Source organism: Vicugna pacos, chromosome 20 (assembly GCF_048564905.1).
Source record: "Vicugna pacos chromosome 20, VicPac4, whole genome shotgun sequence".
Classification (NCBI taxonomy): Eukaryota; Metazoa; Chordata; class Mammalia; order Artiodactyla; family Camelidae; genus Vicugna; species Vicugna pacos.
The window spans coordinates 18,208,895-18,229,741 of record NC_133006.1 but is presented as its reverse complement, the minus strand read 5'-3'; the positions used below and the strand labels follow the sequence as shown (position 1 = coordinate 18,229,741).

The 20,847-nt window shown below is 40.4% G+C and overlaps 1 protein-coding gene across 4 annotated transcripts in view; it reads left to right on the top strand.

Annotated features, from left to right (window-relative positions):
- Positions 1-20,847, top strand: part of DNAH8 (dynein axonemal heavy chain 8) — a 218,669-nt gene that overhangs the window by 89,405 nt on the left and 108,417 nt on the right. For all 4 annotated transcript variants that reach the window (XM_072945080.1, XM_072945081.1, XM_072945079.1 and 1 more), the window contains 13 exons: positions 764-868; positions 1,216-1,377; positions 4,162-4,386; positions 7,511-7,683; positions 9,054-9,232; positions 12,440-12,627; positions 13,860-13,946; positions 14,040-14,147; positions 14,991-15,125; positions 16,603-16,764; positions 18,807-19,053; positions 19,183-19,424; positions 19,513-19,653. In XM_072945080.1, the coding sequence (XP_072801181.1) occupies positions 764-868; positions 1,216-1,377; positions 4,162-4,386; positions 7,511-7,683; positions 9,054-9,232; positions 12,440-12,627; positions 13,860-13,946; positions 14,040-14,147; positions 14,991-15,125; positions 16,603-16,764; positions 18,807-19,053; positions 19,183-19,424; positions 19,513-19,653 (2,154 nt within the window). The remainder of the gene's footprint in view (positions 1-763; positions 869-1,215; positions 1,378-4,161; positions 4,387-7,510; positions 7,684-9,053; positions 9,233-12,439; positions 12,628-13,859; positions 13,947-14,039; positions 14,148-14,990; positions 15,126-16,602; positions 16,765-18,806; positions 19,054-19,182; positions 19,425-19,512; positions 19,654-20,847) is intronic.

Here is a 20,847-nt window from a genome sequence, read left to right as displayed (position 1 = left end):
GTGACCTTGGCTAGCCTCTTGATTTTCCTGGGCCTCAGTTTCCTTGCCTGTAAAAAAATCAGGATCTTAATTTTTCTCACTGCATAGGATTGTTACAAGGATGATGCAGGATGATGCAAGATATTGCACTGGAAAGTGCCTGACACACAGTATGTGCTCACTAAATATAATTCATTACTATGAGTATTTCAGTCTAAATATTCTTAGATCAAATAGGGATTGTGGTTTGGATTTGTCCTTTTTTTTTTTTTTTATGTCCAGAATGCTTCTCAAATGCTTTTAGCTATTTCCAAGGTCAGTATACTTCTAGGAAGGAGAGAAAAGCTACAAAGAACGAGGTATGGGAGGCATGGAAACACCCCACCAGGGCCATTTCTGGTTTGGGAATCTGGGAAACAGCTAATAATATCTTTCTGTTGGTTTCCAGAGGGACGGGGGAAGAGAAAAGACAGATGGAAGTAAAAACGGTGTAAGGCACACAGAGAGCCAAGAGGGAAGGGCAGGACTGAGCTGTCTCTGGGCAGGAAGGCAGTCTCCATGGTAAAGAGGGGCCTTTGTAGGTCTTCAAGGAAATACTCTGTTTGAAAAGTGGGCCTCCAAATCACTCAAGGGTCAAAGCAGAGTCTTTTTTTTTTTTTTTTGAGGCAGTGAATTCTTAATCTTTTACAAATTTAAAATAAGTAAGGCTTTTAAAAACACCTCAATGGCTTTTCCATTTAACCTCATGTACGATGTGCTTGCTCTGTCTTGTGCTTTCTTATAGCCACATCTCCCCGCAGTATCAGACAACATAAATGAGGTGACATTTCATGCAAAAGACTACGATCGTATCATGGCCGTCATATCAAGAGAAGGAGAAAAAATCATTGTAATTTAACTTGGTTAAAATTCTGTTATTAGGATTTTAAAAAAAAATTTCAGTTGAGGAGAATGCAGTACTCATGAAAAAGAGGAGAGGGTGGAGTTGGGTTCTAGTTCTGTAGTCGTGGCTTTGTTACAGACTAATTTGGATAACTCATCTAACTTCTCTGAGACTGATTTTATCATCTATACAGTGAAAGTTCTAGACCAGATGATCTTTATACTTCCTTCCACCTATAGTATTAGTTGATTTTGCTCATGTTTTTAAATAATGTTGTGTAAAATTGTTTCTGTTGAGGCCCCACGATGCCAAATTACTATCCATTTGTAATACATTTGTAATGTATTTTTCAGTTGGATAATCCTGTTATGGCCAAAGGTCCTGTGGAGATTTGGCTTCTGGAACTGTTGAAAATGCAGATGTCCTCTTTACATAATATAATTAGATCTGCGTTCTATCAAATCAGTGATTCGGGATTTCAACTCTTGCCTTTCCTCAGTCACTTTCCAGCACAGGTGAGAATGCACAACTTTTAAATAATGAAAATAAGGGGGAAGGCTACTCAGGAGGCAGTTGGCCTCATGATGTGGTGGCTGTTGTAGCTTTGTTGAGGTTAGGGAGGCCAGCCTGTCCCATCTCCCAGAAGAGGATTTGCTGTTGTTCTCCCAGCATTGAGGATGTACACTGAGACTGAAACCACTAACAGGAAATTTCATCTTCAATATAAAATACCTATATTTATGTGTAAAAAAATTATATCCACACATAGGTAGTTATAAATAGATACAGATATAGATATGGACATATATAAAAGGAATGAAGCATGTCTTTTCATGAAATGACACCCATCCTACCTGTTACTTATTTTCCTTTCAAGTAATTAAAAATTGGCTTAATCTGTTAAAGGAGGCCTTCTCACGCAACTAACTTTTTAAAGAGAGAAGACCTTGGAGAGGCTTGGAGCACGTGTTCTCTTGAACAGCTCTCCTGTCTTGTGGCCCTTAGAAGTGCGTTGTCACGTGCCAGGTATTATTAACGCTGACATAGACGATGAAGAGCCAACAGTTTCATTACATTTTGAAGATAAATGAAAAGTAGTGATTTGTCAGAGATAGTGTGGGACAGAAGGCAAGAGATATCCAAGGAAAATATAGGCAGTTTTCACTTCCCCAACTGCTCTTCCTAACCAGAACTCCAAATCCAGAACTACTGCACACATAGCAGAGACAGCTGAAATGATGTGAAATTATTTTATTCAAATGATGCAAGTACAGATACCAAGTCAACCTTCACTGGAGATAATATTTTAATATTGTTTTTAGATTGTATAATGTCCTTGGCAAACTTAAATATTCTTATTAGCATTATTACCTTTGTGATGAAGCTTTATAAAATACTTTATTTGATATGCTGAGAAAAATAGCTCCTTAGGCTAAACCAACACATTTTTGCTCTCCCAGGAAAAAATGATCACCCTGTGTATATATAACATTAAAGGCAGAAAACTTGAAAAGCAAATTCAAAGCAGCAGTGATATAGTAGCAAAGTTCACAGACTTTCAGAACTTTCTTTAATGTATACACACAAATACACACACACAGATTTTCAGATAAAAATCTTAACATTGTAGTGGGCAAATTTCAGTTTTATAGGAGAATTTCTTTAAAGAGGAATTAATATATATTTATCCTCTATATGTTATTCATTCAGTATATACTCATTCAATATATATGTATTACTCTTTAAATTGTTTTAAAAAGCAGTTTTCTCAAATAAATTTGCCCACTACAATGTTCATTTTTTATCTAAACTTGCTTAAAATTTCACTTCTGCTTTCTTCTAGAACACATTTTTAAGATCATGATTGCAGTGGATCGTTGTTGCAAACATTTGGAAAAATTTGAAAAATATAAAAGTGAAAATTAAATTTCCCATATTTCTACCACCAGGAAATGATAGCTGTTAATATTTTAGTGTATTCTCTTTCATTATTTTTAATGTGCTTATTATAGGCATCCAGTAATATTGATGAGAATGGGCATTGTTTTTTTTTTAATTGTAATGAAACGTCCTCCAGTTTTCACCATGAAGTCTCCTGCCTTCTTAACGCTGCGTGTAACACATAATGTAAACTTTTCCTGGTGACTCGGGATAGTCATTTTAGAGATCAGTTTTAAGAATGTACCACCATGCAGTGATTTTGCAGGGTCTGCAAGTTTGCTTGGTCTTTGAATCAGACAGCCTTCCACTGCCGTTTCTGCATCACTTCTCTCTGCTTTGTGGTGCTGCTTCTGCTGCTGCCAGGGTCAGAATCTGCTTGCTATTTTGGGGGAGCTTCCTGACAGCCGCTATTTCCTCCACATCCTGTTGCTCCTCTCAGCCAGGTGCTTCATTTGCCTTCACCTGCAGACCCCAGGATGGGTCACTGCTCTAGCAAGGAAAATACTGAAGTTCCAGAGGAAGCAGGGATAAGGAAAGGGTTTTATTCCTGCTTTTCCCATATCACACGCCGTGCCTGGCAGTATCCACATGCCACTCACGTGCTTTCAGTCCTCTGCCAAATGTGGAGTTCCTTTTTGGTCCAAATGATATTGGATCTGTCGCTTGACTCTGGGGATGAACAAAAGTTCCCAAAGGCACAAGTGTTACAGCAAGGGGGTGAGGGTAGGGCATGTTCTGGCCACTTCCATTCCCCTTCCTAGGGCAGAAATTGTAGGTAAGGTGACATCCACTCACAATTTCCTTATGTTCATCAGGGGACAGAGGACAAGCTTCTCCCCTTCTCACGTTCTGTCTGTCTCTCTCCTAAAGATAAACATATAGACAGAGAAGTAGACATAGATAAAAGGTATGAATATTAGAGACAGCTTGAGATCAAGAAAAGAGATAGGCGGCACATCCTTTTTAGAGACCTTTGGAAAATTCTGCTGAAGAAAAATACACAATAGTCTATTAATTCCATTTGCTTTTCCTGAGAAAGAAAAATCACCATACGGAGGTATCTGGTGGTCTCATACCCTCTATAGAAAAATTTCCCAGGCATCTTCCATAATACACATATAGTTCCATAAATTATTATAGCCATTGTTTTAATTATTATTTATCTACATAGAAAAAATTAAAATATCAATAGTTAGAAATTCTTTTTCCCTTTTGAGAGTGGAAGAATAAATGTGTCTCTTTTTTTAGTTTAAAATGAGTAAGACTCTCTTCACCTTAATGTGAATAAGCGACTACTGAATTTTATTGCAGACGTGCTTTAAATATTTGGCAAATTAATTTGTCTGTTGGATTTGTAGGTTGGCCTTTTGGGAATTCAGATGCTGTGGACACATGATTCAGAAGAGGCTTTACATAATGCAAAAGATGACAGGAAAATCATGCATGTGACCAATCAGAAATTTTTGGATATTCTGAATACTCTAATTAGTCAGACAACACATGACCTGAGCAAGTTTGATAGAGTAAAATTTGAAACTCTAATTACCATCCATGTGCATCAGAGAGATATTTTTGATGACTTGGTAAAGTATCTTTTTTTCCTTGATTTAAAGTAATTTAGCATATTAATTAAAAACTTAGTGCTCCTTATAGTGAACAGTTAAAGTTAAGCATTACATATATTTCCTAACTTAATGTGAATCTTCTGTCTGCTTGGTCCTTTTTCACAATGTCTTTGCCTATGCAATGCCTACAGATATCTATATTTGGTAAACAACCATACATGTAAATTAAGTTTGGCATTCTGAGAGTCTGGAGCCAACTGATGTGACGGGAACTAATTGTTCCATTAAACCAGTAACCGGAGATGTGATAGAATTTAGGTGGGCTTGGTTATGATGTTTGTTCACAACCTGGCCCCTACACATAGAGGGCAAGGAGGGCCCAGAGAAGGAGGTGGCAATTTTTATAGGCAAGGACATTTACTTATGAGGCTTGTCCAGGGCAGCCACAAGAGGAATGGATCTTTGCATGTTTCTGCTGCAATCTTGAACATTTCTATAGAAGCCTTAACTGAGTTCAGTCACATATACCATCCAGATGGTCTCAATAAAAACCTTGCTCTCTTAAGGCTGTGTCCTTGAAAACAGCTCCCACTGTGGGAACAGTGGGCAGAACATATATTCTAAGGACAGGAATGAGGGTGAGGAGCCTCTGACTGCCTGGGTCCATCCAGCTTGTGGGTCAACCTGCAGTTGAGTTTTTTCAATGACCTCTTCCAACAGATGAGTCGGTTGGGAAAGGGGAAGTCCAGATTGAATAGAACCAAGTTTCAGAGGACTCTCATATCTCATGTCTTATGGCTGTTGATGGTGTCCAGTGGGGCATCATGGTCTTGACTTAGGCAAGGTTCTGTAGGGTGGAGTAAGAGGAATGGTATTTGAATTTCCTTTGGAAATAGAACCCTAAGCAGTGATCTTGAGCACATCAATTTCTCCCAAAGTAGTGGTTTTCTATTACGAGATAGGGGCCCCAGGCAGTTTTGATATTCTACCATTTGACTAGCTTCATCTTTAACTACCATTGCTTTATTCTACTTGTTTTGATCCATCTTAAAAGCATCTTTTTCCTTCATTAGAGATATATAATTCACACAACTTGGGGACCTTTTGAAGAGGCTGGTGGTCACAGACAGCTTGTTTCAAACCTGTATCAAAAGTTCTGATCAGATAAGTTATATTTATTGAAAATTGAAAGACATGCAGTCCATCTATTCCCCTGGAATCTAGATCCTTGCTTCTTGAAGTATTGTATCATGACCAGTTGTACTGGCGTCACCTAGGAACTTGATAGAAAAGCAGAATCTCCAGCCTCCACCCCTCCACCCTCTCCAGACCTGCTGAATCAGACTCTGCATTTCAGTAAGATTCCCAGGTGATCCATATACATATTAAAGTATGAGAAACACTGCTCTAGGTTTAATCTCTGCATCAAGCTGACTATCAGAGAACCATGTACTTAGACCATACTGCTTTGGCCTTCTACAGTTCTGCTTTCACTGAATTTCAGTTACTGTTATAGTTTGACTTTCATTGAAATCCACTGCAAGAAACATCATATGGAATCCATTACTGTATCTGCTACGAATACTATTGAGCACATCTATATTCACCTCTCACTGACTCTTAAAGCTGAAGTTTCATGAAAGAAATTTCTTCATAAAATTAAAGTGCCGAGCAAAGCTTTACTTCCTATACAGAATGGATTCTTTTTTAAAGAAAACTTATACACAATTGAAACTATGAAACTGTTTTCTTTTTGTCATAGTCACTATTGAACTCATGGCCAGTTTGCATTCAGGTAAAATGAGATCTATGGCCAGTATATGTGCATTTTATTTTTCTATGGATAATGCCTAGAACAGCCTGACATACAGTAACAACTCAATAAATATTAACTATTCATCTTCTCTTTTTCCTCCTCCGCCTCCTCCTTACCATCTTATCAGATTGTTGAAAGTAGCTAGCTGACTGCATCTCTCATGGCTGTGGGTTCTGTGTTAGAGAGCAGAGTCCCTGGGATTGGCACTGGACTGTATTACCTAAAAGTAGCTCTTTTAAGGTGATGCATACAAACTGCGCTTTAGGAGGGAAGCCAGAATTCTTAAGTGGAGGAGGGCACAAGATCATAAACAACAGAACAACAATAATAAAAATCATGATTGTAAATAGCGTGGAGACTTGATTAGCTAGAGTTCTGAGCTTTGTACAGTTGCCAGAGTCCATTTTGTAGTGTCAGCTGAATGGCCTGGAAGTGGGCTACTGGGCTAAGAGCAGTGGGACAACTTGTCACTTCCTATGCTGATTCCCCTGAGTGAGCAGGACTGGAGTTTCTCCAGGCTTGCTGATGGAGGGTCATGAAGCACCCCAGGATGTGGCTGGGGTGTGAGATGTTATTCCTCAACATGCTTACCTGCTTTCTATCTCTTGTATCCATGGTTGAGGGAGCCCAGTACCTCTTGCCCATACATATAGCTCATGACTGGGCAGATTGGTTTGGCCACAGTGCTGGTGTAAGAAAGCATGTGTGCATATATGAGCATGCACCCCCCCCCCCCCCGCTTAATCCCTTGGTGGCTTCCTGTTACCATGAGAATAGTGCCTAACCCCATTCCCAGCCCTGTGAAACCTCAGCTCTCGCTCTTTCTCCAGAGTCCTGGATGCCTCAGCTGCACTGAATTTCTTTCAGTTTCTTGAGCGTTGTCAACCAGATCTGGGTCTTCACCTAGAACATTTTGCCTGCCCACACCTCCATCACCCTTTCTGTTTCATTTCCCTGGCTAATTCCTACTATTGATCCAGGTTTTAGTTTTAGATGTTTCTTTCTCTGAGTATACCCCTCAGACCCCCTAGAATAGATGAGGTCCTCTTGCTGCATATTTTCATTACCCTGATTTTCTTCTCATACTTTATTGGAATTACTTGTTTCTTCTGTTTGTCTTTTGTCCTTTTCTGTCGGCTCCAGAAGACAGGAACCATGTCTGTCACTGTTCACCTAACATAGTGCCAGGTCCAAAGAGGGACTCAATAAATATATGTTAAATGAATGAGGATCAGTGTATGAATGAGCGAATAAAAACTGCCCATATGCTTGTGTTTTATGCCGTTGCAATTCAGTATGTAATCTCTTGTATTTCATGTTTTTAAGGTAAAAATGCACATTAAGTCAGTTACTGATTTTGAATGGCTAAAACAGAGTAGATTTTACTTTAAGGAAGATTTGGATCAAACAGTGGTGTCTATTACAGATGTTGATTTTATTTACCAAAATGAATTTCTGGGCTGTACCGATCGTCTTGTTATCACTCCGTTAACAGACAGGTAGGGGACTCTAAATTTTGTTACTCCAGTTATGTAATTAATGTGCTTAAAATTGTTTTGAAATTACATTTGAAATATTAACAAAAGCACATTGGTCTTGTCAGGTCTGTGCTGGCTCATCAAAGTCTAACAATGAAATAGCCATCGTTGTTACTTAAATGCACATGTGCGTTAAATTTTTATGAAGCAGAAAAGGATAAAATAATAAAAACATGCTTGAATGTTGACTCTGAGTAGTTTAGTGATGACATTTAGATTGCAAGATGGACAAATGTCTCTAGAACCACAGGAAGGAGTCATTAGAATTGCAAAGAAGGAAGGGACCTTGCAGATGGTCTCCTGTAGTCTCCTGGTTTTTCAAATGTGGGAATTGTTACCTAAAGTGAGGTTTCTTGGCCAGGTCTGAATAATCAGTCACTGGCAGATGGCCTCACCGTTCTTTCCAGTATGAGACACTAGACAAGAACTGGGTCTTTTCCATCTTTGTGTGTCCTACAACACCCAGTTCAAGATGCTGTGCTTAGAAGACAAATGTTTGTAAGAATTGACTTAAACTGGGTCATAGAACAATTAATTCTGCTGTTACTTTAAATAGGGCTGCCTCCAGATAAAATTATGACAGTCAGAGTATGTCTTCAGCCTCCTCTTGATTCATCCAACTTCCCTTTTATATGCCCAGACCCACCGCCGCCTAAATTTGTCAGTATTTTCTCTTCCATGGATATTTACATGCAAAGCTTCATGTCTCATGAAGCTTCATTAAATTTTGCTTAGATCTGAAACAAGTATAACTGAAGCTGGGTCATAGATACAAGAAGATTCATTATATTACGTTTTACACTCATCTGAATGAGTGAAACATTTCATAGTAAAACGATTTATTTGCTATGATGTGCTAGAGTTGCATGTGCCAACTTGCAAGAGACAACTAACCACATGCATCTCCTCCTAGTTTTGTGATATTGCATTGGTAGCTTGTCATCAGCCATGGTGGAAGTATTTATACCACAGAAATCAGCAGACATGAAAATCAGCTTTTTTTTTTCTCCCCTTGGGAAGCCAGTTGTTAAACATCTGCCAGCATAGTAGTGCTTATTTGGTTCTCTGATTTAGGGTTTATCCTGACCACAATGGAAGGAAGGCCTGCAAGTTTTAAGTCAGGGTTGAGGGGTTTAGATGTCTGTCTCACTCTGCTACTTCTTGTGAATGTCTGCTACTCCGGCCTCGTTTGGTTGCTTGTCTCTTTTATGTGGGCTGCTCAAATTCTACAGCAAACAGGCTCATGCCAGTCCCATCGGACTTTTGCTTGTGCTTTACTGTAGCGTGTGTTATCCAGTGTTGACCGTGCTTTGTCTGATTCACATTTGCAGATGCTATATCACTTTGGCACAGGCTTTGGGAATGAACATGGGAGGGGCTCCCGCAGGACCTGCAGGCACTGGCAAAACAGAAACTACGAAAGACATGGGAAGGTGTTTGGGAAAATACGTGGTCGTGTTCAACTGCTCAGATCAAATGGATTTCAGAGGGCTGGGAAGGATTTTTAAAGGTAAGTGTCAAACACTGTTAAGTTATTCTCGGTGAATTTATTTTTATTGCAATTAAATGCCATTTTCTTATGGAAATCCAAAGTGATAGTATCCCACAGAACCAAAATTAATGTAGGTTGGTGCATGTGATATTGCCATTTTTCTGGGTCAAAAATGGCTGGATATCATCGATTTAATATTGTTCAATACTATTGCTGGCATTACAGTCCGTGAGTTGAATGTGTATTGGATTATGACAATGGAATCAATTTATCACTGCCTTAAACAATGGTGGAGGGGACAAGATGAAGAGAGCAAACCAATGACACATGTGGTTTCCCTCCCTGTGTTAAATCCCACTAAAATGAAGCCTTTTAAAAAGCATAGCAACACTGGAAGACAAGAACTGGGCCACCAGCTGACGGGAAGTGTTGAGGAAATCCTAACAGATAGGTAGAAGGGGTTTTCAAACGGACAAAGGAAGAAAGATCAGACAGCACTTCAGTCTTAGAACTCAGTCCTTGGTGGTCTTCTCTCGGTTGATCTTGTGCAGACCTAAGCTTTAAATACTATCTAAATGATCAAATTTATGTCTTTAGCTCGGACTTCTCCTTGAAACTCTGGACTCACTGATACCTACTGCTTGGCGTCGCCAACTAGATACCTAACAGGTCCAGATTCACTGTCTCCAAAACCAAACTCCTAATCCTCCCTCCCCGTATATACTCCTTCCTCAGCCTTCCCCAACACGCTGATGAGCCACTCTGTTCTTCCAGATGCTACACAGACATCCCTGACTTGTCCTTTACGCCCGTCTCTCCTACTCACATCCAGACTCAGCAGACACCACTGGATCTACCTTCAAAATGCACTCAGTACCAGCCACCTCACCCCACCCCGCTGTCATCCTGGTTCCGTGCAGTCCTCATCTCTCACTGAGCTACTCCAACAAGCTTCGTAACTGGTCTCCCTGTGCTTACCCTCAGGCTCCACGTTCTAGTCTCAAAACAGCGCCACTAGGGTCCTCCTAATTGTGAGTCAGATCATGGACATTCTTCCGCAGTTTATGACTGCATGGAGTGTTGGTGCCCCTAGCCTCTGTGTTGTTCAAGGGTCAGTTGTGTGTATACACACACACATATATATATGAGATACATTATATATATGTAATTTTACAGTCTTTTGTGATATTTCTCCATTTAAGAAGGAGAAAAAAATAATGAGCTACAGACTGGGAGAAGATATTTTAACATGTAACATGCACAGCTGACAAAAAGATTAATATCCAGGATTAAGAAAGATTTTCTTCAAGTCATTAAGAAACACAAAACAGTAGTGGGATACCATTCTCACTCCTGCCAACTGAGAGCAGAAAGGATTTTTAAACTAGTATATTGATGCAATGGAATACTGTACAATACAGCATTTTAAAATAATGAATTAGGCCTCTATTATCAGCATGGATAAAACTGAGAAAAATATTATTGAGCAAATAAATCAGATTTCTGGAGGATATGTGCAATATTTTGTAGATATATAGAAAAATAGATACACAGATAACAAATTTTGAACCAGCAAAGTATACAGTGTCCATGAATACATGCATAAGGGCAGTAGTTTAAAAGCATTCAAAGGAACCATTGAAACCAAATTCAAGACAGAGGTTACCTCTGGAGAAGGAGGGAGTGTGGATCCAAGAGGGACATGCATGGACTGCAACTGTGGTTCTAGTGTCTTATTCTGTAGAATGAAATCAGAAGCAAAATTGTTAACATTTTGTAGGTGGTACATGAGTATTCCTTATATTATTCTTTATAAAATTGCCTGTTAAAAAAAAAGTTTAAAGCCAAAAAATCATTGTCTAATCCACGAGAAAAGTTCTTCTGTGGATCACTCCTGGCTTGAAGGTTCGAGATGGTTGAGAGAAGCAGACTAGAGCACAAGGTAAATCAGAGAATGCAAAAACTATAGCAGAAAGCAGAGAGAAAGAAAAGTCAGTGGCTTTCTCCAGTACTTTTCCTCATGTAAAAGCTGTAACTTGTAAAAGCTCCAAAGTGGGAGTCCTGGCGAGATCAATGCCAAGTAGGGGCTTGTGCCAGACCCCACCTGTGGCAAGTGCTAGACCCAGAGGGTAGGCTCCTCTGCTCCTCCCATCCCTTCCCCTGAATCACCAGAGGCAGCCATGCACCCTGCAAACAGAATTTGCATTTGGAATGAGGCAATACACACATATGCAGAGATACCAAGTCTCACGAGATATTTGAAGGAATTAAGGAGGCACCCCAAAGAGCAAAGAACCTACTGACCATTAACTGATTAACAGAGGAAACAAAACACCAAAGCAAATAAAATTAACAGCTTCAGAGAGATTCAAGAAGTCATCACATACAACCAATTAAAGAAAAAATAGGCTGCTGTGGAAGGAATAGCAGCTGGAATCACGAGAGATTGAACATGTAAATAGGAAAAAACAAAACAAAGCAAAAAAAAAAAAACCCTCTTGAGTTGGAATATCTAGCCAAGAGAATACATTGCAAAAAGAAATGGAAAGTTTGACAGAAAAACTTAAGGGTCATAGGGATAAATATATAAGTTCCAGTAGCCATATAATGGAAATTCCCAAAGGAGAGACAAGAAGTGGGGCTAGGTAGCAGGGAAGCAATATTAAAAGAAAGAAGAGCATCTCGTGCAGCTGAAGGTAATGAAGGTTTTCGTCCTCGGGGATTAGACAGAAGCAATGTTCCCAATATCCAGGTCTTTGTGCTGGGTTTTATAAGGAATAAATAAAAATCCCTTTGACCGTCCTCTGTCTCACCCAGCTTCCTGGCATTTCTCTCATTGCAACAAGAAAGGAACAGAGTGATCTGACCCAGATGGGGCATCCCTTATTTTGTCAAATTCCCCAAACATTGTAACTCCTTCACCCTCATCCCCCCTGGAGGTGATGCATCCAGACTGAATCAAATTTCATCATCCCTTCCACATCCCTGGGTGTAATGATGTGTCTGTACTTTCATTTTGGCAATGTACTATTTTTGTTGTTTTGGTGATGATGTACAAATAATTAAACCTCTTCATATCACTGGAATTAAATGTCTTTATAAACAGCCAGATATGAAACTTTATATAAATTGTATTTCAGTATATGATTGTTTGAGACCCCTTTTGAGAAGTGATTGCTATCAAGAAGGTATATTACAAAGTAAATTAACTGTTTTCCATACCAGGTCTTGCACAATCAGGTTCTTGGGGCTGTTTCGATGAGTTTAACAGAATTGAGTTGCCCGTTTTATCAGTGGCCGCCCAACAAATTTACATCGTTTTGACGGCAAGAAAAGAGAGGAAAAAACAGTTCATTTTTTCTGATGGCGATTGTGTTGATTTAAATCCAGAATTTGGAATCTTCTTAACAATGGTGAGAACATAGGTTTTAAATGCAACTTATTTGTTTGATTGTTATAGACTTAAATAAAAGAAAGCATGTATTATGGGTAAATGACTGAGGGTTCAGGAGCTATTCCCTCCTGTATCATTTTTTTGAGTAGTAAAAATAGTCCAGATAAAATAGAAAATAGTGAGATGTTAATGATAAACATAGCTACTATCTACTGAGCAACTAATTTTGTGTAAGGTGGTGGGCTAAACGTTTTATGTGTAGTATCAGACAGGGTAGCTGCAGTAACAATCCCCAGACTTCAGCGGCTTACAACCTCACAGGTTTATTTCTCTCTCAGGGCACACGTCCACTGTGGGTGGGTGGTATCGGGGTGCTGAGGGCGGGGTCTCCTTTATATGCCTTTACTCTGGTACTGTCTCAGTGGCCACCGGTCGCTGTAGCAGTGGAAAAAGAGAACATGAAGAATTGTGCTCTGGTTCTTACGGTTTCTGTCCAAAAGTGACACAAGTCACAAGCATCGGTTAAAGCAACTTTTGTGGCCACACCTGACTTCAAAGGGTCTGGGAAGTATCATCCTGTGCTGCGTTTTGTATGGTGTATATTTTATAACTGAGGCACCAGAGGCTCAGGGAAATGGAAAAACTTGGCTTAGGTCACACAGCCGGTTAGAGAAAGATGTTGTCGACTGAAAATCACACAACATGAGAGTTGGTGGGTGAAGTTTTATTTGGGGCAAAATGAGGACTATCGCCCTGGAGACAGCATCTCAGATAGTTCTGGGGAACTTTTCCAAAGAGGCAGGGGAAACTCAGTATTATATATGGCTTTAGTGAAGAGGGGGTACGTTCAGTCAAGCACTCATTTAGACAGAGGCTGCTGCTAGTCATGAGGAGCAGATGTCACCGTTAGTGATTTCAGTGCTCTTCTAGATATGAGGAGATGCAAGAATTTGGGCTCATAAAATCTTCTCATGAAAATATCTAACTGTCTGAAGGCCTCTTCTGCCAGTTTTCCCAGAGCAGGGAGTAGAAATGGAAATGGCAGTATGTAGAGGCAGTGATGTGACAAGGTGACATTAATAAATATGGATGGTCCAATATACATTTTTGGGAAAAGAAGGACATTTTATGAATCCAATGGTTTTTTTTCCAATACCATCTTAGAATCTCAATTAGGGATTTGAAATGTATTTGTATTCATGAAATGAAAATTATATCAACAGTTAAATATTAAATGATTTTAACTTTTAGAACCCTGGATATGCTGGGCGCCAGGAACTACCAGAAAACTTAAAAATTCAGTTTAGAACTGTTGCTATGATGGTTCCTGATAGACAGGTATGTATCAGGATTTAAACACATAATACAGTTTATGTTCTTTACCTGCTTTTCACCAAAGTTGTTGAAAAATCTCACTGTATTAATTTTTAGATCATTATGCGAGTTAAACTTGCGAGCTGTGGTTTTCTTGAAAATGTTATCTTGGCTCAGAAGTTTTACGTTCTTTACAAACTCTGTGAAGAGCAGCTAACTAAACAGGTAACTTTGTGTATCTGTTTCCCCCAGCTGTAGGACTTGCTTTTTAACTTTGCAGTTTTACCTTAATAAGTGCTAATTAAGGGAGTTTAAAAAAAAATCATTAACTCTTTTCTAAAATATATTCAAAATTAATTTGACCTCTTGATTCTGTATTTTTAAAACTTTCTTATTTTGGAATAATGATAGATTCACAGGAGGCTGTGAAGAAGTGTGTAAAAGGCCTTGTGTGCTCTCCACCCTGCTGCTCGCAGTGTTGACATCTTGTAACTGTAGTGCAATAACAAAACCTGAGCATCGACATTGGTACAACAAATGGAGATTACTCAGACCTCACCAGTTTTTCACATACTCTATGCAGTTATGTCACATGTATAGATTCATGTAACCACCACCATACAGAACCGTTTATCAGCACCAGGGTCCCTCCTGCCACCCCTTTGTAGCCACACCCACATCTCCCGAATCCCTAGCCCCGAGACGAGCTGATCTTTTCTACATCTCTATCATTTTGTGACTTCAACAGTGTTATATAATGGAATCCCATAGTATGTAACCTGTTGGTTATGTATTTTAAACGGCTGCCTCTCAGACTAGCAGGCCATATTATTCTCAAAAGCTATTTAAGGTGTGAACAATGTATCATACAGCTTGACCTTTCCAATGGAATGATCATTTTTCAGTCAAAGGAAAAGCAGGAGAATTGAGCTAATAAAACTCTGCAGCTCAGCCACTCCAGAACGACAGTATATAAGTATCAGGATATCTGTCTGTCTGTACATAGTGAGTCAACACTTAGAAGTTTTTCAATTGAATAATCCTTTCTCTTTCTTTTCTCATCTATAGGTTCATTATGACTTTGGGCTGAGAAATATTCTGTCTGTATTACGGACACTTGGATCTCAAAAAAGAGCCAGACCAGAAGATAGTGAATTAAGCACGGTCATGAGAGGACTAAGAGATATGAATCTTTCTAAATTGGTATCTTTCTTCTCTGAATTAATTTCTCTTTCAGGATTTGATCTGGCTGACAAGTGGGAGTTGGCTCGTGTAAAGCTATTAACATTAATAATTGTAGGGACAGTGGGTATGTGGAGTGACCACTGTGCTTCTGGAAGAAGGCAAAACCCCCCACAACCTCCATGACCTTGTAGGACCGACAGGGCTGGAAATGCATCCTTTTTCGTCAGTCGTGTGCCACAAAACAGGCTTCATCAGTGGGCTCCAGCCCCCAAACTTCAGTCCAACCTTCTACCATTATTCATAATGTAACACACATTCTAAACGTGAAAATCTGGATTCATAGGGAACCACAAACACTTTCTGCTTTCTCTGTATGTGACAGCTTAAGCTATAAGCTATGTCTTTCCCAAAACATCAGTCCCATTTCTGTTTTCCAAATGTGCACTAAAAGTTTGCTGTGGCGATGATGATAATTATTTCAGTGCTGTCATCTGTGTCACAGTTACAGCAGGGTGAGTTTGAACCAGCTGATGGGCAGGCTCAGGCAGGCTCATGTGGTTTCTGTGCAGGGGCTTCTGTGTGCTCCGTGCTGTGTCTGTGCCCTGGGAGTACAAGGCTGAGGAAGAAATGGACCTCAGGAAGCTCACATTCTTGCTACAAAATTAGCAACTAACCACTGTGTAGTTCATTACTTTTATAAAATCTTTCAAGGGTTTTTGTGTGGTTGGAGTCTCACAGCAGCCCTGGAGGATGTGGATGTGCTTCACACCATCTTCCTTGTGAGGGGCCCACGTTGGTAGGACTCACCCACAATCACAGTCAGTTGAGAAGCTGGAACAAAAATCCACAGGACTTTCTGGTGCTAAAAACTCTGCTCTGTCCAGTACACCTCACTGCCTCCTTAGTAATGATATTCTTGAAACTTCTAGACAAGAGTTTCATAAAGCATCAGGGGACCCCCACAACCCCAGAGAATAAAGAAAAATTCAGAGAGTCAGCAGCTGGGAATGGAGTGATCTAGGTGTTGAAGATCTGGTAAATGAGGGTTAGAGTCCACTTACTCAAACCTACTGCTTATGAAAAAGGCAGAACATGGCTCTGATGGAGTTTTCCAGACAATGTAGAGTGAGCCAGTCATGCATGCTTACGGATATTTTCCTAATTTGCATGAAATAATAATACTCTACTCTCATAGGGTTGGGACTATTACTTGCATGTCTTTAAGGTTAATTCATGTACCTGTCTGTGGGAAGAAGAAGTAATGAGATCAGACCTGGGAGCAGTAGATTGGAGGACGCTGAATGCCGGGGAACTTTGGGTGCGGTGCTGCAGGTGATGTGGATTCAGTGGTGGTGGTCAGGAGACAGCACCGGAGCGCTGGAGTCTGGTTAGCAGAGTAATAGATGGTTGTTTGGGCATGAAATGATAAGTGCTGTGAGCTTCCACTGTGAGCTTCGTTGTTGACTGAATGAGTAATTATTCTGTATCACCTTAGGTTGATGAAGATGAGCCCCTGTTCCTCAGCTTAATCAATGACCTGTTTCCTGGATTACAGCTGGATAGTAATACTTATGTGGAACTGCAGGCTGCAGTAGCCAACCAGGTTCAACTGGAAGGTTTGATTAACCATCCACCCTGGAATCTCAAACTTGTGCAGGTACATTTTAAATCTGTTATCATATGGTGATAAATGTGTGTTGTCAAAGACTGCCATGTGAAGAGAAGAGCTCGGGAGATTAGTCGTACTTGCTGTCAACGTGGAGACTGAATTAAAACACATCACTGCAAGAAAAGTCCTCGGCTTGGGGGTGGTTTAGGATGGATTTACCCTGCCTCACCCTAATCAAGCCTTCATTTACTGAAGTTACTTTCACCTGATCAGATTAGGCAGTAACCAGAATCTCAGGAACAGTTGGGAGGGGATAGGTTATAAAAACGCAGGGAGCGGACATGACCCAGCTGGCTTCTTGTGTGAGTCTGGAAGCATTGCCCAAAGCTGGGGGCCTTCATGGGGCATGGGGCCCGAGGAATCTGGGAGTGCTACTTTGTGTGTGGGTGTGTTCACACCTGCACTAAATCCTTTGTCTGTGTCTCTTGGTGTCTTTCTGTCCATCACACTTCATCCTTGTTAACAACCTTCCGACCATTTTATCAAGCAGAGTCAAGAAGCTGTAGCAGAGATGCTGACTTAAATCCCTATGAGCTTGATGTGCTGGATTTTTTTTCCCAGGGCTTTTGGAAAATGAAGGAGCTGAAATTGTGGAGAGTGTTAAAAACAGCATTTGAAAAATGACGATTCTTACTTTATCTTACTGTTCTTGCCCAATTATAAGCAGTGCAAGACTATGAGACATACAGATCTAAATCTTACAAGGAAATGTACGGGGAAATTTTGAAGTATTTTTCATCACACATGTATTGGAAACCGTGAAACTTTTTTTTTAATTTCTGGGAAAACATAATTTTAGACACATGCATTCAGTGTACTGAGTGCTGAAATCCTAGTCTTCTCAGTGAGTGGGGGACCAGAATGTTGTATTCTTATTTAATGTCAGTAACCTTAATCTTGAATATAATGTTATGGCCACTGCCTCTGTTGCATTTAAACTATGGATTACAGAGGTGGTACATTTCTATCTGAAATGTTAGGAGAATAACTCAAATTCCTCTGATCAGCTGGGAGACTTTTGACTTATCTTTATTAAGAAAACAATAGACAGGATGTTTTAACAGATACTCCATGTTCTTAGAATGTCTCCTTGAACGTCTTTTACCACATCTCTGTGCCCCTTCTCCAGCTCCTCTGTGATTCCAATCCTGCCTTCACCACTCCCTGCAGGAAGACTGGTCCCACTTTTTTGGCAGGCACAAAGCTCAGGCAGTGCCTGGGAGTTTATTTCTCCTGCACTCCAAGAGCAACCCCTCGTTAAGGACTCGTGAGTGATGGAGCAGGAAAGTCAAGGTCTCTTGCTTCCAGGTGGAAAAACACAGAAGTGTGACTTTCGTTCCAGAGTGCCCCGCAGGGCCACTCTGAAGTTGGCCTTCTACAGGATTTTGTCCTCAGTCACACTTTGGTTGACCTCTCCCTATTCCTGTCCCACTTCCTCTACTCCCTTACCAGGTTTTCCCAGGCGCACTCGCTTGCACAGGAATCCTCATCTCAAGCTGTGCTACTGCGGGGAACCAAAAGGGGGATGTGTCACTTGGGTCTTGGTCTGTGACTGTTTGTTGCTGCTTGCCACCACCAGGGGGCGATATCATCACAGTGGCTGCAGAGAGAGCGTGTGTGGAAAAACTGTTCCTTATGAATCAGCAAACAAATCACAAGGAATAGTAGTTTGAGAAGCAAAAACTAGATCCTCAATTAATTAATTATCCAAAAATTTAATTAAAGTTCCACATTGTCATTACTTTATCACTTATATCATTTTGTAACGTAGTGCTGATTTGTTATCCACTTCTAGTAAAGTGAAAAAACATTTTTGGGGGAGGGGCATGTTCTCATCTTTTAAATAGTGAACTAGTGACTTTAATGAAAATCCTTTTTAAAGCTTTTTGGGTAAACTGACTATAACTCAATTTTTAAAAGTTAAAGTTAAAAAAAATAAAAAAGCTTTTTCAATTTCCGCACACTATTTCTATGAATGTCAGCAAGAGACTCATGAGTTACATTTTTCGATTGACTGTTTCATGGTGTAGTTGTACGAGACATCTCTGGTACGTCATGGGCTGATGACTCTTGGGCCCAGTGGTTCTGGGAAGACGACCGTCATAACAATCCTGATGAAGGCATTGACAGAGTGCGGGAGGCCTCATCGAGAAATGCGCATGAATCCAAAAGCTATCACTGCACCTCAGATGTTTGGCAGACTGGACACAGCTACCAACGACTGGACAGATGGGATTTTTTCCACTCTGTGGAGAAAAACGTTAAAAGCTAAAAAAGGTACACGTGAAGACTTCCCTGCAATCATTCCTTTCCCCAACCAGTTTATTAATAAACACAATATTTGTTTAATTCTCTGTCTTGATTATCTGCAGGCGAAAAGTTATTTTGTATTTTGATTATTGGCAGGCGAAAACATTTTCCTCATTTTAGATGGCCCTGTCGATGCCATTTGGATCGAGAACTTAAATTCCGTGTTGGACGACAATAAAACTCTAACGTTAGCTAATGGAGATCGCATCCCCATGGCCCCTAACTGCAAGCTTTTGTTTGAGGTCCACAATATTGAGAATGCCTCTCCAGCCACGGTGTCTAGGATGGGCATGGTCTACATCAGCAGCTCTGCTCTCAGCTGGAGGCCCATATTGCAGGTGAGCACGAGAGGCCCACAGAAGCAAGTCCTGCATTTCGCCATGCTCCACGCCCTTCGTAAAGAGAGATTCTGTTTCTTTGCTGCAGGCATGGTTGAAGAAGCGTACTGCACAGGAAGCTTCTGTATTCCTGACTCTGTACGATAAAATATTTGAGGATATATACACATACATGAAACTGAACCTCAATCCAAAAATGCAACTCCTGGAGTGCAACTATATTGTGCAAGTAAGAGTCTTTTGGTTCATTCACTACTTACTTAGACTTGAGATGTTCCCCACCACCTGCTTCCCCCAGTGGCAGTTTAGAGGCACCTGAGACGGACAGTTCACGCAGCCCATAGAAATCTTTCTGTAATGTGGTGGTGAAAGCTCCTTTGTTTCCCATTAAAGATTTCATTAGTGCTCTCACTGCCACCTTTACATGAGTTTCACCTCCCAGGGCGGTGTTGTTAGGGGAAGAGGAATGAACTGTCTTTCCCACTGTCGAGCTTAGTAACCTTCCCAGAAAGTGTCCAACAATGAGAGTAGACAAAACAAATAAATAAAACTGGCAGTTCTGTAGAAAACCACAACAAGGAGCTGGTGGCAAGCGGGAAAACTTGGGTGGCAATCTTGGCTTTGCAGACTTAGTATATATCAGGTAGGGAAACCTTGAAACAATTCTCCTAGTGGTTTGTAGCATTATTCTCCCCACCCTGACTCCGTCACTACTCAGTTTTCCTTATTAGTCTTTGGAAGAAACAGAACTAATCACAGATTTTCGAAGGCTCTCCTGATTCTAGGCTATAGGTGGTCACTCATTATCCATTCTAGTGCTTTGATTCTGTCTTGGTGTGAGGGACATCAGTCAGGGAGGGTGGGTGTGTTACAGATAATACATGAGGCCCAAATAAAAGTGAGCATCTTATCTTGAAATAATTTTGCTTTGAAAGATGGAGGGTGTCTTACTGTTGATACATTTCTTTCTGATGCCATGTGGGGTCAGCACATTTTTTTCTTAAAGGGCAGATAGTAAATATTTTAGGCTTTGCTCAGCTCTCTGTCACAGCCCCTGAGCTCTGCTGTGGTATTGCAGAAGTGGCCAGACACAACGAATGTGACTATGTTTCAGTAAAACTTTTTTTTTGCCGAGCCTTGCAGCATGTTAAAAATAAATAAAATCTTTGGTCTAGAAAATTTGGAGTAACCAAATTTTAGAACCAGAAACTATTTTAGGAAACATGCAGTCTAGGTCTTTTGCTTTTCAAATCAGGAAACTGAGACTCGAAGAGGTTAGTGGCATGAGTTGGGGATAGAAATCTCCAGATACCCATCTTGGGGTCCTTCCTGTTAGACCATGCAGCTGGCCTACAGCAGGATGGCCTCTCTTCTAAATGCTGTTGGCTGTAGGACACTGATCAAGCAGTATCTAGAGATGGAT